General features: G+C 33.6%; 1 protein-coding gene across 2 annotated transcripts in view; it reads right to left on the reverse strand.

Moving 5' to 3' along the window:
- The window catches only part of LOC111413487 (hemicentin protein echinoid), a 114,429-nt gene that overhangs the window by 33,143 nt on the left and 63,927 nt on the right, over nt 1-17,359 (reverse strand). For both annotated transcript variants that reach the window (XM_071194417.1, XM_071194418.1), the window contains exon 3: nt 13,334-13,608. In XM_071194417.1, the coding sequence (XP_071050518.1) occupies nt 13,334-13,608 (275 nt within the window). The remainder of the gene's footprint in view (nt 1-13,333; nt 13,609-17,359) is intronic.

Consider the following 17,359-nt stretch of genomic DNA (forward strand, 5'->3'; position numbering starts at 1 on the left):
GTTTCCATGTATTTGTTATCGTTTGTTACTACCGTTGTACCTATTGACTGTATTCGAACGAGTTCGAATACACGCCAAACCGTACTATTCGAACAAAATTGTATTTTGGAATATAAAATCAAGTTCGAAGTTCGTGTAAACCGAAATTTCTCTGAACCGAACAAAAACCCATTCAAGTTTGAACAAATCGCTTGGAATTCTACTCTATTCGTAACAACGAGTTGCTCAAATTAACAGAGCTTTTGTAAATGAGATTTTACGTAGACAATTTGTTCAGTTACCATCGAAAATCGTGATATCACTTGAGATCACGTCTTGAATCACTTGAATTTGAATTAGTTATTGATTCGAAGTGAATTAGAACTAAAGCTAGACTTAGAACTAGAAACATTCTGGTTTAACCGTATGTCTCTTAAGACGACTTAACCAGAATGCTTCTAGTTCTAGATCTAGTGTTAGTTCTAATGCTAGTGTTAATTCTAGCTTTAATTGTTAGTCAGCGTTAAATTCTTGTATATTTTTTAGAAAGTTTCGGGTTTAGCCGTGCGTCTGAATGCTTCTAGTTCTAGGTCTAGTGTTAGTTCTAGTTTTAGTTGTACTATTCGAACAAAATTGTATTTTGGAATATAAAATCAAGTTCGAAGTTCGTGTAAACCGAAATTTCTCTGAACCGAACAAAAACCCATTCAAGTTTGAACAAATCGCTTGGAACTCTACTCTATTCGTAACAACGAGTTGCTCACATTAACAGAGCTTTTGTAAATGAGATTTTACGTAGACAATTTGTTCAGTTACCATCGAAAATCGTGATATCACTTGAGATCACGTCTTGAATCACTTGAATTTGAATTAGTTATTGATTCGAAGTGAATTAGAACTAAAGCTAGACTTAGAACTAGAAACATTCTGGTTTAACCGTATGTCTCTTAAGACGACTTAACCAGAATGCTTCTAGTTCTAGATCTAGTGTTAGTTCTAATGCTAGTGTTAATTCTAGCTTTAATTGTTAGTCAGCGTTAAATTCTTGTATATTTTTTAGAAAGTTTCGGGTTTAGCCGTGCGTCTAAATGCTTCTAGTTCTTGGTTTAGTGTTAGTTCTAGTTTTAGTTGTTGTTCAGCGCTAGAATGTTGTATATTTTTACTGAACTAAGACTAGAACTAACACTATAACTACAAACATTCCAGTTTAGCCAAGAATTGTATATTAACAACTTTCTAAACATTCCTGGATTGTTATCTCGGGAGTGCTACATTACCATCATCAATTTTGCTTTGAAAATGATTGAGGAAGCACGAAATGAAATTAAGTCCATTAAAACCCCAATCAATGTCGATTATGTCTATATTGAGTATTACAATGATTTATAAAAGGAATAAAGATATCTAAGATACCATTAATTTTTATTTCTTGTTATAAAATTCCATGGCAATTTTAATCATTTTATTTAAATATTATTTCGAAACTCATGCAACAACATTAACAACGCAATTTAATCTTTAAGATATATACACGACCATAGAAGCATATCAAAATGAATGCGTATTTCCCACGTTTCGTGATACGATTCTTGTTACAAGCACGTTTTATGCTTTATGCGACGTAGCGAGATCCTTTATCTTCAACTACTGCAAACGGAATTGAATCCTCGTTTTTGCTGGAGCCGGCTTTCGATGCATCGTTACGTCATTAGTAACGTTTTTGCGTTCAGTTCGTCGAAGAAAATCCTCTTTCTCGGTGCAAGACCGGATGCTCTTTTACTATCTCTGAAATAGCTACGTTTCAGAAAATTGTAGAAGGTTTTATGTTTTGATGAGAATTTTGTAGTGTGCTTTTACAATTTTAATAGAGATCACTCACAATACGCATTTTTAATAGGGGTTTAGTTGTTACAAGAATCAATTTAATTTTTAATTTATTAAATCATAAAAAGAATTTTAAGCTTTATCTTGAAAGCTACAAACGGAGTCATTTTTAGATCACCACAGAACTCTCGACAACGACAACGACCGTGGTCCAATTTTCACGACAGAAAGACTCCATCCACAGGAAACTTTACGAGGTATTAAATCCCATCCGACTTGTTACCGTAACTAACGCCGTCCCTTTTATTTTCGGCGTGCCAGCCCGGATTCAAATTAAATTCTCGGTTTTCTATGGTTTTCGTATAATGTAAAGAGTCACCTTATTTATGGAATATTCTTTAGATGACTCTAAAGCTTAGGATTTCCGTTGTTGGTTGAAAACTTCTATTACAAATTATGACCTCTTTCTGTATTTAGTTCTTTCCGTGTCGTTCGAATGTAAATTACGGAATTTTATTATATTTTTTTCGTTCTATATTGGTTTTTGCTGCCAAGAAAAAGTTTTAGTATTTATTGCTTTAAAACAATGGTGAGACTTTAAAATAAACGTTATTTTCAGATTAAAATGATTTGTTGCTTACTTTTCGAGAAACTACAAATATAAATTGGTTCAAATTGGGGTTAAATGCACCTTAAAAAAATGCAAGCTAATATAAGTTTGAATATAAATTACAAATAATGGTTGAATTATGTAAAAACGGAGAGTAATTAACTTTGTCAGGAGGAAACAAAAAAATACCTGGAGAAACATAAATATTAAAGATTAAAGTAAAATGCAAATTGTATTCCATAATTAAGGCATTAAGCTCTCAGGGCGTACTCAAAAGCAAACTTTATCTAAGAACACGTGACACGGACGTAAAACAAAATTATACGCTGCCCAAACGTTTAATTAGACTCCATGGTGGAAAATCCTTATTTTCACTGCTACTGTATTAACCAGCTTAAACTATTTTCTACCGACACATGCAACGGTAATCATTCATTGTGTCAAATTGGATTACTTGCATATTCCGCAAAAAAAAAGGAAACCCACAGCACTCAAAAATCGATTATTTTTTTAACGATTAAATAATTCCTGATATTGAAATTTAAATTATATATAGCTTTATCCCGCCACTTTTTTTGTCGATATCCTCTTTTATATGTAAAAACGATTTAATTATTAAAGGATTTTTAACGCCACTGAAAATGCAAATATCTCCTAGTACCAATCTATATGCAAATGAAATACCAATATTTAGATTTTTTTTTCGGGGGAGAGTTAGACCTTTTTTAGAACCTTTTAGAACCCGGAAAACAGAAATCGTCGCATTCTTCCGGGTATATACTGCGTTTAGTTATAATTTCATTTTTCCACGAACAAAAAAAACCTCGTCAGAATGTAATCCTGAGGGTGTTTTAACCGCGTCACGCGAACGCAAAGCTTTCTCCTAAACTCTTGTTATATTTACCTCGAAAACTGGGCTCGCTATAAACTTCCTCTAAGCTGGTATGCTTAATAAACGTTGCAGATAAAAAATGTAATATAAAATAATTCCAGATACATTTTTTTTTATCATTTTTACGTTAATAAATGAATTAATTAAAAACCTGGACAATAACAATGATCTTGATAAAAGTTATAAAAGTAAAAACGAAGAGGAAATACTTACAGAGTAATTTATATAATGAATATAATGAATATAATGAAAGTTCTTGAAATAATTCAAATAATTGCTGTAATTATTCCAACTGTAATAATTACAAATAAGTAGTAATAATAAGTAAAGTAAGGAATGCATGAGAAAATAATAACCAACTCCACATTAAAAAAGTATTAAAGAATATTTTAGTTATCTTGTTTTTGTTGTAATTTTAATTAAAATGCTTTTAAAATAAAATTATTTTACTAAACTGACACAGATAAGCGAACCAACTATAATCTAAAATCTATGTGGAACAGAAAGCTCTCCTTGAATTCTCTGCTAGTATTCCATCAGAAATACAACTAGAGCGATTATACGGCGCTGTCTGTCTGTTCCGAGGTCTAAATGAAGGACAGAACGTGCATGCATTCCGTTTACCACAATGGCAGGAACACGTACACCGAGTCGATCCGGTTTTAAAGTTAGATTATGCTTGCATTAAATAATCTGCTCGCATTAATGCGCCCTCTGGCGCTGGTTGCTGCTGCTTCTCTAGCGCCGTTCGTTTCTGGTGGTCTTGTGTAAATAGCGTGCGCGCATTTGCATACCGCATGTGTACGAGTGCAATCCGGTACAAATTGCGGCCCACGTCCTGCATAATGGAAATCTTTAAATTATTGGCCTTTCCCTATGTGTTTCGGTTGGTCAACAGAAACTTTACAAGGTTTAGCAGAAAATTAGACAACATATCAATCGACTTTGTGTGATATTCTCAAATTATTGGGAAAAATATATATATTGATAAGCAACTTGCTGGGTTGGCACAATAATTTAAATGTATTCTTGATTTTGCAATACTCTATTTGTTTATTGATAAATTTTTTTTTCCGAGAAGAATAATTTTCAAATGAACTTAAATAAAGATTTATATTACATTGATTCACATATTTTGTCATAACCACCATACCGATATATCGATATCTATACATCGTATTAAAGGAGATACTTTACTCCTACTGTCCTTAAAGTCTTTAAATGTAAATATTATTTAAATCATGTTTAATATTGTATTAGAATAAAAATGGGAATGATTTTGAAAAAGAAAATGCTTCTCATTGTCAGAGCTGTGAAGATTTCTCTGAAAGCAGGTAAATAACTGATCACGTTTTTATTTTATGCGAAAGTCGTAAAAACGAAACCATTTCATAACTTAGAACGGAAGTTAGAAGGAAATGTCGTTCTGTAAATGCAACATTGTCAATTATTGCAAAATCAATTTTTATGCTGAACACGTTTTAAAAGTTGTCAAACTACACAGGTAAATCTAAATGTAAATTATCTATATTCTATATGCTCTAAAACATATGAACAGCATTTATAAGATAGATAATTGTGCCACTTAGCACGCTGGGTTCCTTGTCTTGTATAGTTAAATAACTTAGTTGCATAAAAATGTGTCATCCAATACTGAACGTCCTCTCATTCGTAGCATTATTTTTCGATTCATTATTGGTACTCATGCCTTATTTGCCTTTACAATTGCTTACCACATATAGACTTCATGTACAAAACATCGTTACAAATAATCGTTGGAGGTAACTACCTACATAATCTTGCCCCAGCAAACTGTATTAAATGCATCTCCGCCATGCTTTCTTAACTCCTTCAAATCCGTGTACTGTTAATCTGACAATAAGATTCCAATTATGAACATATATTTTGTGATCCTGTTTTTGATAACTACTTTAAAGAATTTTCCCCAAGTATTAAGAGAGATAAGGGTATAGACGACGTTGAATCTATTGCAGGTACTTTGGGTTTTGCAATTAAGATCCAGCTTAGTATCTTTTACTACCTTAGGGAAATTTTGAGACTTACCACCTTCGTTAACCAGCCTAGGTGCTTTATTTGTTCAACTGTCATCAAACAGACAAGTTAGAATCTCATCAACTTCTTCATTCGTATTTACATATCGCCTCACAAATTCTCTTCCAACATCCATCAATTAGTACAATCCTAGCTTCCTTTTTGATTTTCCTTATCTCCATAGTGCTTGAATTTTTTTACATTACTAGTTTTACTGCCTTATTTCTAGTTATAAGTATGAGTAACTGGAAAGAACCTTTCTTATCATCTAGTATTATTTGTATCCCAACCCACCTTTCAACCATATTCTGCCCCAGATTGAAACAACTTCAATCTCATTGACACTGTTGACTAGACCCATATTTACCATTTTAATATCTGCGATGGCTATTTTCTTAACAGTTTCTTGTTTGATATCCCATTTCATTACATTTTGAGGATATCACCTCTTCCTTACAGGCAGCTACAGTAGTAAAAGCCGTTGTGAAAGCTTTCTTCTCATTTGTGCTCATGTTTTACTTCAGCATGATTTTTATTTCAGTTTCATCTCACTTTTATTAATTGTGGATATGAAACGTCGGATAATGATAGTTTTCCATCCTGAATTTTTAAGTATTGTCGTTCTCTATTCTCTAAGACATTCAAGCGCCTACTTTTGTAACTCTACTACAACATCACTTCTGCCACCATCGTAACTAGATTAATCATTTGCTCTTATTTACACTTATGAAGTAATGTATTTCTGTTCTCTAGTTTATTTCTGGTTTTATTTTTCTACTTACTTTCCTTTGTTTAGTAACTCACTATATTACCGTCTCACCAACGGACGATTTAAAAGAAACCTTCCAGGAAGATTTCCAACTGTAAGTGGTTACTTTCATAAATTGTCCCAAGCGAAGAAACTGTGCTCGTCTTTTTATCACCAAAGACTGCACTTATTTTCTCTTACTCTGAATCTGTGAACCAGTGAAGAAAGCGATTGACACGTATCTTGTAATTTTAATTAATCAAAACAGTTATAAAATGATGCAGTTAGTATGCTACCAGAAAAGGTATTGCCAAATAGGATTATGGTAAGCTGTACGTTTTTGTACTACTTAAGCAATGACTCAATACCGGGGACAATGATATGCAATGGGCTAATGTAACAAAGATTCCGACACCCATTTTTGATCGGATACGGAATTTTAATACGAAAGATAGTAAGAGTAAAATAGTACAATACGAGATGAATATTGTCTGGTAAATGTCTACATTTACTTCAGAAAATGAAATGTGAAAAATCTAATCTGAATTCATATAAAATGTCGTTATATAAATAAATTTCATTACATTTAGGAGAACCGGCTTCCCGAAATAAAACCATCATTACTAATTCAACTTTTCCTGCACGTTTGCATTAATTAGTATGTAGAATAATTATAAAAATACTGCATCTCATTCCGAAAGTTTAATTTTTGCATTTTTCATTAAACATGTTCATCACAAATGATAAAATGACTATTTCATCAGGTTTTAAAACGTACTTTTAAGTTTATGTGTTTTCTTTTATTCGCGTTGAATTATTATACAGTTAACCGCAAAATTAACGCACCACTCTGACTTTTGGTTTTATTTCGAGAAATATTATAATTTGTTCATTATTATGCCTTTTGTATAGGATTTGTATGTCTTCTTTATTTAATTTTGAAATCGCAATAATTTTAGCATCTTTTCATGGGGGGTTTGTTTTTTAAGTAAATAAACCTCACTTCCTCATTGTTTTTTAATTGTTTTACCAATTGATAAGATAATGTCATTCGTGCATTACATAATGGAGTGTGTTAGACGAAATTTAAATCGTGATGAATGTGTTCAAATTGTAACTTTGTCCAATGAAGGACTAACAAATCGTGAAATTGGTAGAAGGTTTGGCGTGGCTCATACAACGGTCGGTAGGGTTCTGCAGAGATTTGTAGAGACCAACGATTATGCTAGATGACGTGGCCAAGGCAGGCCACGAGCTATAAATGCGGTGGAGGATCGATTTTTGATGCTTCGAGCACTTAGGGTTGGTTCACTACTGCACGAAGCCTTCAAATATAACTAACCGAGGTTCATGGCACTGCTGTTAGTCAAGATACCATAAGAAGAAGGCACTCAAGAAGGTTTTTGCAAGAAGGCACGTGGATTGGGAAATCCATCAACGGGAGCAGGTGTTATTTACGGATGAGTCACGGTTTTGTCTTGTAAGTTCTGATCGTCGTCGAAGAGTGTACAGAAGGCCAAATGAAAGATATTCCACATGTAACATTCGAGAAACCACATTATATGGAGGCGGTTCAGTGATGGTATGGGGTGGTGATGGATGTTTTTCAAAATGTATGATAATTTTGACTTTAATTATAATAAATCGAAATATATAAGTGGTGCGTTAATTTTGCGGTTAAGTGTATTTTTACATATGCCAAAAGTATTACATAATTATATCGTTAGATTTTTTATCTAGCAATAAAACTATTGGCATAAAAATGAAATATATTAATGTGTTAATTATGGGTGTTTGTCTAAATATCATATTTATATCAAATATATTTAAGTATCTACATGCCAATAGCTAATGTTACTACAATGATGCTGGCTTACTGTGCCAGGGTATAATATTGAAAATGTCCATGAATCTACGCAAAGTAAGCGCTTCTGACAATATGAAATGTAACTTTCTCAGGAAATAACTTCCATGGTGATTAAATTTTGAATCTTGCTCACGTGGCTGAGTAAATTAATGAATCTCTAATAATAACTTTAAGACGTATATCTTAATAAGCTAATCATGTATAGAGTATTGAATCTCCGGGTCGAATACGTTCCGAATTTCGTAATTTTAGTAGAATGCGTATACAATCGCAGTAATTAAACTGTCATTGACGCGGTACAAATTCAATCGGAATACAAACAGTTCAACCCGGTTTCATTCAATTATAGATCTAATTGAATGATTCTACCTCTACCGAATAATAGGAAACAACTTTTTATTTATTGCCTTTTACCCCCAAAATCAATTTACATATATTCTTTGACCGTAATCAGAATCGATAATTAATAAATAAATCTTTTCAAATTCTAAAGGACTTTTTTTGTTTTATATGGAATATTTTTTTCTCCCCTACTCAAAGTTGAAGGCACTTATCTTCGCATCTTTTTGAGGTCACGGTTGACGACGACAACGACAAAGGTAAAGGAGATAAATGGCGACTTTTACCTAAGGGCGACTTTTTCCTTTGCGAGGCGGTGGTGTGTCGTAAACAAAACGTGAAGAAGAAGGCGGTCGTTTCGGGACCGGAAGGACGAATAATTGTGAAATATAGTCTTTTAGTAGGGACACTCGGTTTTCGCGCCGCGGTGAATACCAAAAGGTAGTATTATTTAATGTGCTCTGAGCGGCGACGGTGCACCAACTCGTCCGCTCCATTAATTTTCGGGTTGCGACGGCGACGAATAAAAAAAAAATCGGGATGGGGTGGCTAGAAAGGGAAAGATTAACGCCGTCCCGTTAATATGGAAAGGAAAAAATAAAGGAAGGGTTTAACTACGCTTCCGTCCGCTTGGAATATTGCCATTTATCATTAAGAGTGTACTTCAAAAAAAAAAAGAAAATAAAAAAGAAACTAAAATAAGAACATCAAGGGTTAAAGATTTAAAACGATCCTTTTTTTTATTTTACAAGGAACATCTTATATTTCGATGTGAAATTTCAATTAGAGAAATTAAATTTTCTTATTTAATCTGAATCCGTAAAACTTATAAAGTCATTAACTAGTTTCTACTAAAACTGACATGAACGTAGCAGAAAGAGGAACCTGTCTACTTGAAGCCTTAATTACGGAATCATGACTAGAGACTTGACCCAGATTTTCAAAGTTAAATGGACGACTATTAACGGTGTCAACGGGAAGAACGTCGTTTCCTGTTTTGAGAAATTCGCCACTGGTCTATGCACGGTGATTTGCAGTTTCCTTTTACATTTCGCCTCAATTACCAGTTTTCCAATAAAGGAAACAAATTCTTTTTTTTGTCTTCTTTTCAATATGTAGATAATCAGAACTTAGAAAATTTTAGAGTAAACACTAATGAGGTAATACTCACGTAGTAATTATGGAAATTAGCTAGTTCAAAATTTTGTTCTCCTCCAGCCCATCTTCAAATTGCTTGAAATTAAATGCAATCCGGGAAACGCAAAGTTTTAATTTCAGTTAAGCCGTAATCTCATAAGCTTTAAAAAGTTCTCCTCAGTGACTCGCTGTTATCGTTAAACAGATAGCTTTAAGGGTCGGTTCTAACCAAGGGGTTGTCTGAGAACCTCGACGCATTATTTCGAACCAACTTCTAAATTCATCAGAGTAAGACTCGTCATAACACCGTTTAATTAAAAACTATTACGAATTAACTGTTAATAAACGATAAGTACGTTTTACAACAAAAAATAATTTAAAATGAAACGGTGTTTGATGGGGTGTAATTCCTTAAAGTTGATAATGAGATTGGAACTGTAATTCTAACAATGCTAACTTTACTAATAATCGACATACATGTCTTGTTGTATTAACCTTGTTTACCTAGTTGAAACAGTTCGAGTATAACATATTCAAGGCAATTTACAATTGCAGTAGCTGTTGACTCATTGAAATTTGATAAATAAAATTAATTATTAGATGTTTTTAAAAGAAATTTCTTAAATTATAAAAATTATATCAGGATTACAATCAACATTTTGTTAGATCTGATTGGTTTCTTAAAGGGTATAACTTTCTTAACAAAACGATGAAAATGGATAAAAGAAAACTGTACGCTTTATGTACAGTCGTCGGTGCAGAAAGAAGTAAATAATTTTTTTACGGCAACCATTGTAAACTGAGTTATCACAATATGACCTGATGTTTTATAATTTTGACACATTGCAAGATGTAATTGTTGTGTTAACTTTTTAGATAGACCATCTATGAGCTGTCAGTCTTAAAATTTAGGGCTAATGCAATTATGATAGGTCAGGACTTTATAAGTAGCTAAGTCCACTCAAGTACCCTGAGGTCTTAAATAAATCGATCACATTTTTGGGTGGAAGAGGTGGGGTTCTTACTAAACATTTGATATATAGTTTCTATAAGAGAGCTTTAATACATACACCCTTATCTCCTAGGGTAATAATATTAGAATTAAAACTGTTAAGAAACTGTATCCTTTTCTGGATTTAACAAAAACCAGCCAAGGACGGCAAAAGAAGAAGAAATTCCATATATTATTATTGTTAAACATCATTTAGATATTGTGTAGATTTTGCACAAGAATAATTAGAAGAATCCTAATGAAGAGTTAGAAAAAATAGATGCAATCATAGTGACGGTGTATAATGGGTGCAGCTCGTGTTTTTGGTAGTTGAATTTTCACATTCGGACATAAATAAGTTATAATAATTAACGGTTTCAATTAGTTGGGTTAAATATTTTAGGATAACAAGTCACGGATTCCGAAGATCGAATGTGGACGTGTCTAACTTGTAATCTAGATGCTCAATCATCTAGTAGACCACAAAAATAACCAACTTGAGTTATACCTGACCTATCCTTTAGTTTAAGAAATCGAAAAACATGTAATAACATGTAAACAATAATAACGAGAACTGAATTCTGTGTAAGCATAGCACACTTTATAAGAAGACTTCTCTCTAGACCGTTGGGTCTATTCTTTCTGATAGGGTCTACCTCTGTAATATCTCCTGAAAAGATGACTTCTAAGTCATCTGCTTCTCCATCTTTTTGGTGATCTGCCTGGTGGTCTGGTTGCAGGTGCGGTATTTGTAAGCACAATATTCGGCAGTCTCTTTTTTCTAGCATTTTACGGACATCCTTGTGTCAAAATCTTTTCCGTTATTTTCCCCATCTCACAATATCCTGAACATTGGCAGGGCCCTTCATTTCTACTACTCTTAACATGCTCTTATAATAGGTTTAGCATAAGTCATTATTAGAAAGATGCAAAACTTTACTATCCAAACGCATAAATTTGATTGATCAAACAGTATCTCGTATGCAGCCTGAAATTGCGGACTTTTCAGGTTCTCTGCGGGAACGTAGTGTTTGATAATTTCATGACTTGTTCTATGGGATGTTATGGATATTGTTGACAACCATTTTACATATTGCTTTTTTTACAGCTTGCAATCGCAATGCACCAGAAATAATTTCTTATTTTCCATAATCATCGTTTTTATGATTTTTTAAACCCAACTCTACATTTTCGATTGTTATAGATATGTAACATAAATTTAAAAAAATCATATCTCAAAACCGAATGGAGATATCATCATGAAATAAAAAACATTTTAAAGCATATTTACTTAGTATTTAATATTTTGAAGATTGTTTTTTTTCAAATCTTCAAATTTCAGACTATTGAATTTTTGAATTCATCCTTAAACATTAATAGAACGAAACTCAATTTTTGCACTTTTCAATGATATTTATTATGTATTTTAGGTTCGACCGGTTTCGATTTAATTTAAATCATCTTCAGGAACCACATAAATTCACAAACACTGAATACAATACAATTATCTTCATTTCACAATTGTGTTAAAATATGTAACTCAAAAACATTTACTTCTGGTTATTACGACTCTACATAACTTTAACAAATCAATATGGGTCAAAAGCTGACAACAGCTTTATAACAATATATTATATCTTATCTATGTGTCACGTATTCGCCTATCTCAACGATTCTTCAACCTTCTTCTGTGCAACTTAACAGACAAAATAAATTTGTAGTTTTTAAAGTAACAGAATTTAACAGAATCTGCGTGGTTGTCTTTGCAAGTCATTCTTTGAGTTGCTGATTATGGCAGTATCGTAACATATGCAGATTTTGTTTTGATTCATTTTACATCCTAAGTTCAAATCACTTTCTCAATGGGTTCAAAAACAACCCGTTGTTGTTAAACAACAATGGGCTGATTGATATTATCACTGCTGGCTAAGCCATGTATGTGCGAGCAAGAAACGATAGATGAACTATTAATACTTTTAAAACAACCAGATTGAAGTAATCCAGCGTTATTACAGTGAGCAGGGTAGGACTAACATCCTCATATGTCGAGATTATTCGATTTGCACCAATTTTTGCTCCAATTAATGCTCACTACCAAATATGTTCTCTAACCCCTAACACATACACTGTAAGTCTACTCAGGCGGCTCTTTACTGAGTGACTACTTATTTCAATGAAATTTCTTGATACAACTTTTGAGAGAACAACGTTATCTGGTATTCAAGAATAGCTCCGTGGGTGAATAAGGAGCTTTTAATCAAAGAACGGTTTAAATCAGTGGCGCAGCTGATTGTCTCTTTTAAACTTGTAATCAAAATAACCATGTTTTGTTTAGCTAAATGCTTGATTGTTTTTATACAAGTGATTTTTCTGTATTTTTGACAACACTTTGAACTTGTGGACTAGGTTGCTAACATTTGAACAATTCATGTGTCGTTTGTATTCTAAATCAGTTCTTTTTAGAATTAGATATAGATTCGGAAGCTCGTATATTAACAGGTAATACATTATTAATGACGAAAGGCCAGTAAATATAACTGATCTTGTTGATAAAATTATACAGATAGCGATACCATCACAACTCAGACTTCAGACGATGATAATTAAACATAGAATTTTTAATAAATATTATTTTGTCTAACTGGGCTCGTTGCGCAATGTTCAAGTTAATTTATCAGTTTAAAATACCGTCAAATTTATATTTTAGTACATGGACCGCTTAATTTTAATTCTCAATTAAGTTGAAATAAAGCAAAACTACCTAGAACTTTAATACCGCTGTCCGCCGGTTTATTTGATTTAATAAATTTATGCAAACTTATTCTCTAATAATTTGATACATTACACCCCCATAAATAAAAGCAATTTTTAATGAAGTAATAATTTTTTCTTACCTTCTCTATACCAACGTACAATCGGATCTGGTGAACCTCCCATTGTCGAACATGTCAAATCCAACGTTTTCCCTTCAGTAGCTGTCACATATGTTCCAGGCATAACTGTTGGCGCTTGCGGTGGTGTCAGTACAGTTAACGAGTAGCTTTGCGAGTGCAGATTTGTGCCAGATCCTCCCGCTTTCACCTTACACTCAAATTTGCCGTTATCTCGATCATAACTGGCATTAGAAATGAGAAGGTCGTAAATTCCTTTTTCTGGTTGATAATTTAACCTGAAATAATAAAGATACTTTTAGAATAAAAGTTTAAGGAACATGTACTAATTAAAGGTTAAAAGTTTGTTGGATAAAAAATTTTAAATATAAATATTAAACGTTTGTAGTCGTTAAAAACTTAACTAAAACGATGTTGTGGGATATCATTAAAAGTTTTGGCTGGATAATTTGTGGAAGTTTTCTTACTTTTTTTAAAACAATTTTATGTTGAAATATAAGGTATTAAAAGTAATATCAACATAATGATTAACACAATTTCAAAGCTTTTAAAAGTAAAAAATAGTTTTTTTTTGCAAATGTAGCTTTTGAGATAACTTCATTCGGTATTGAATGGTAACAAGCGATAATCAACGATTTATTGACCGTAAAATGAAAGTAGGTTTTATAACCAGATTTTATGTGTTCATCGATTTACTGCTTTAGCTTCGTTAAAGAATATTTTGTTTTTAATACCAATTTTATTTTGCATTAAAATTGACTTTTGTATTAGTTTGAAGATAAGACATTTTATTATTCTATTCACTAAGAGCCACTTTTCAAAAATAACCCCTTGCGTTGTTGGGGTGGACATCCACCATACAGAGTGTCATCGACGACCCTATCGAAAATAAATGAAATTGGCGACCCCGGAAATTGATTTACTTGTAATTTTGTGCGGTTTATCGGTTCCTTCTAGCCGAAGAGAAGGACTTGGGACAAAATTGATTCGTTCTAAGAAAAGAAGGACGAAGAGACGAAAATTCAAAGCGCCGTCGACGTCGTGTTCGCCGCCTATTGCGTACTTTGTGTTTGGGAACACAATGGGCCACAACCCGTGGCCGATATTTCTTCTTTTCCACAACGACGACGTGTACCCCCTTCCATTTTTCTCTTCATCGAGTTGCACACACTCGATTGTCTGCAAGCCCATTCATCAAAAGGACTCAATGAAGCCCACAATCTGCCCGTTTACGTGTAATCGAATTTTGGCGATGAAAGAGCTCTCTCTAGTGAGATTTCAAATTATTAAAGGAATTCAAAAAAGTAAAGTATCAGAAAAGCCTAGCATGTTGCAATATCTAAATTGAAAATCTTTGGTAAGATTTCATTTAATATAAGTACAGGAAAACTTCCACAGATAAAATATTTTTAAGTCAAACTAGGGGTATTCCCTGAGTTGTCTGTACGATGTATAAATCAAGGACTCTAATTTTAATTGTTATTCAACACTAGATTGTTGTATATTTTTATTGAAATAAAAGAAGAACCAACTAGAATAAGTTTTTCTTCTCTTCATTAGAACTAACGCTAGACCTAAAACTAGAACGGCTAGACACTGTTTACAGGAGACTAGATAATGTCGATAGAAGGCTTGATCCTATAATGAAAGGGTCTAGGTTCTACTTCAAAAAATACTACTTGTAGAAGATTAGATACTGCTTGTAGAAAAGTATGTACTGTTTGCAGAAAACTATATACTGCTGGCAGAAGATTAGATCTGCTAATGAATGACTAGGTACTACTTATTCCAGACCATATACTGCTGGCAGAACTGGATACTGCTTGCTGAAGACTATATGATGCTGAAAGAAGACTAAGTGCGCCCTCCAAACCAACATAATCCATGTCATCGTTCAAATTCAGCCTGATTTATGCGCCAAAGTCATGGAAAATTGGAAATCACGGGCCATATAGCGAAGCCGCGGCGGACATTTGCCCGATGTTTTTATTCCACATATAATGGCATCGATAGGCCTTTCACACACACTTTGTTTTATTTAACTTTAAAAATAGGAAGCGCTTAATGAAAGACCCTTTAGAATTAACACTAAACAGATATTTTTCATACAACCGACATCATATTAATCCGTTGTATCGAGATTTTGCTATAATATCTATCCAGTTCACAAAAATCAATCACCTTCGAAATTTCGAAATATCTCTACATCAAATTCCACCATACTCTACATGTCCTTTCAATGTAGAACAATATTGGAGCAATAGGAGGTGGAAATTTGTCATCTGCGGTCTTGTATACTAACAGAGAAACGGTGTACAATACTCCATGTCACCGTAATGTGTACGTATTGGTAAATGTCGGGTAAAGCTGTAAGGCCATCACACGTTCATGTTTGTTGTTTATCGATGATGCACGTGTTCGTCGAAGAATATTAATCTCGATGATATGACGCTGCTGTGTCGAATATATTCAGCAAGCAGAGGATATCTATTGCGGGAGACATCAGTTAAACTTAATAGCGACATAAACACCGTTTACGACGCTCTAATGGCAAGAAGCGTCGCGACGCTCGGTCGCGAAGCATAATAACACCGAAGAGGTGGTTGTTGGAGAGTAGAAGGGAAAGCTGCACAATGGGTAGCCCAATAAAGGTTGGGAATTAGCGGGCAGACAAAGGGTTAGAGCAGCGTAAATCTTAGATGAGAATGGTGTGCTGTAGATTTGGGATTGCTCAAGCGTTAAAATATGTAAATCATTGTGGGGTATTTAAGAGAATTGAGAATTATTATCTTCTACGTGCATATATCTAAAATTTATTCGTACATAATGAACTCAGTCGTGGAGATACGTGATTAAACTTTAACAGTATTAACAAAATTGATTAAGAACTCGAATAACTTGCAATATAACGTTAACTCAATTGTATAGTTAAAAGTTGGGTAACTATAACGACTGTAAATTTAAGCTTTAATGAAAAGGCGTCCCAGAGACCTGTCCAGTAATCAAAACAAGTCAACCCTTTTCAAGTTCCCACTGGGTCTTATCTAAGGCAATTCCTTCTCCATTATCCCTTCGCTTCCTTATCGAATTAAGGCAATAAGATTTCGATCGTCAGCGTAACGTCCTTGGGATCGACACACCCTTTGGCATTCCTCCGAGAAATTTGTCACGCCACTGAATAAATTACGGGGTGCTACAACCGAATCGACTACCGAAAATTCACAGCTCTTCCCCCCTTTTTGTTAGTCGAAAAATTGACGATTTTTATGGTTTACCAAATTCAATTGACTCAATTTTCAACATTCTTGAGTTATTCTTTTTTCCAGTTCAATTTTGTTTGTATTTTCAAATTGAAAGAAAAAAAGAATCACAGAATTATATCGAAGTTCAGTTACGGCGGCGGTTACGACAAACAGATGCGAAGTACATGTCGCCCTTTTAATTAGGAAATATAACCTGCTAAGTGATAATCACTGTTGCATAACGCGCTGTCAAACACGTACTGTAATTGGCCGTTGTTTGCAAACGTGTGCTGTGGTCGTATGACATTGGATGGATGGTCGTTTCTGTGAAATGGAATTTGAAATTACAAGATACATCTAGTTAAATTAGATCTGTAGCGTATTTGTATGGACATCTCAGTTCTCACAAACTTATCACCATGTTATATCTTAAAAAAAGATTTTTAGTGAAATGATAACGTACATATTCTAAAACCATCTTCAAATTTAAAGTCATCACATTTCCACCGATTTATTCTCAGCGAGACGAGCAAAGTCAAGCATACAAGAGAAATGTAAACGGCACACCACTACGTTTAAATTTTCGTTTAGTGTACATGCGAAATTATTGCAGCACTGAATTATGCTAGTTCGGGATTCGGCAAGTAGAGGCGTTTTCATCGCCTCTGCTGGATCTTTTGCTCGTCGAATCGTGAAATTCGACCATATCTCCGACCCAGTACTACGTAGCTATAGGGTTTTCGCCGCGTTTATTCGAAAACAAACATGCACCTAGAGATAACGACAA

Source organism: Onthophagus taurus, chromosome 2 (genome assembly GCF_036711975.1).
Source record: "Onthophagus taurus isolate NC chromosome 2, IU_Otau_3.0, whole genome shotgun sequence".
Lineage (NCBI taxonomy): Eukaryota > Metazoa > Arthropoda > Insecta > Coleoptera > Scarabaeidae > Onthophagus > Onthophagus taurus.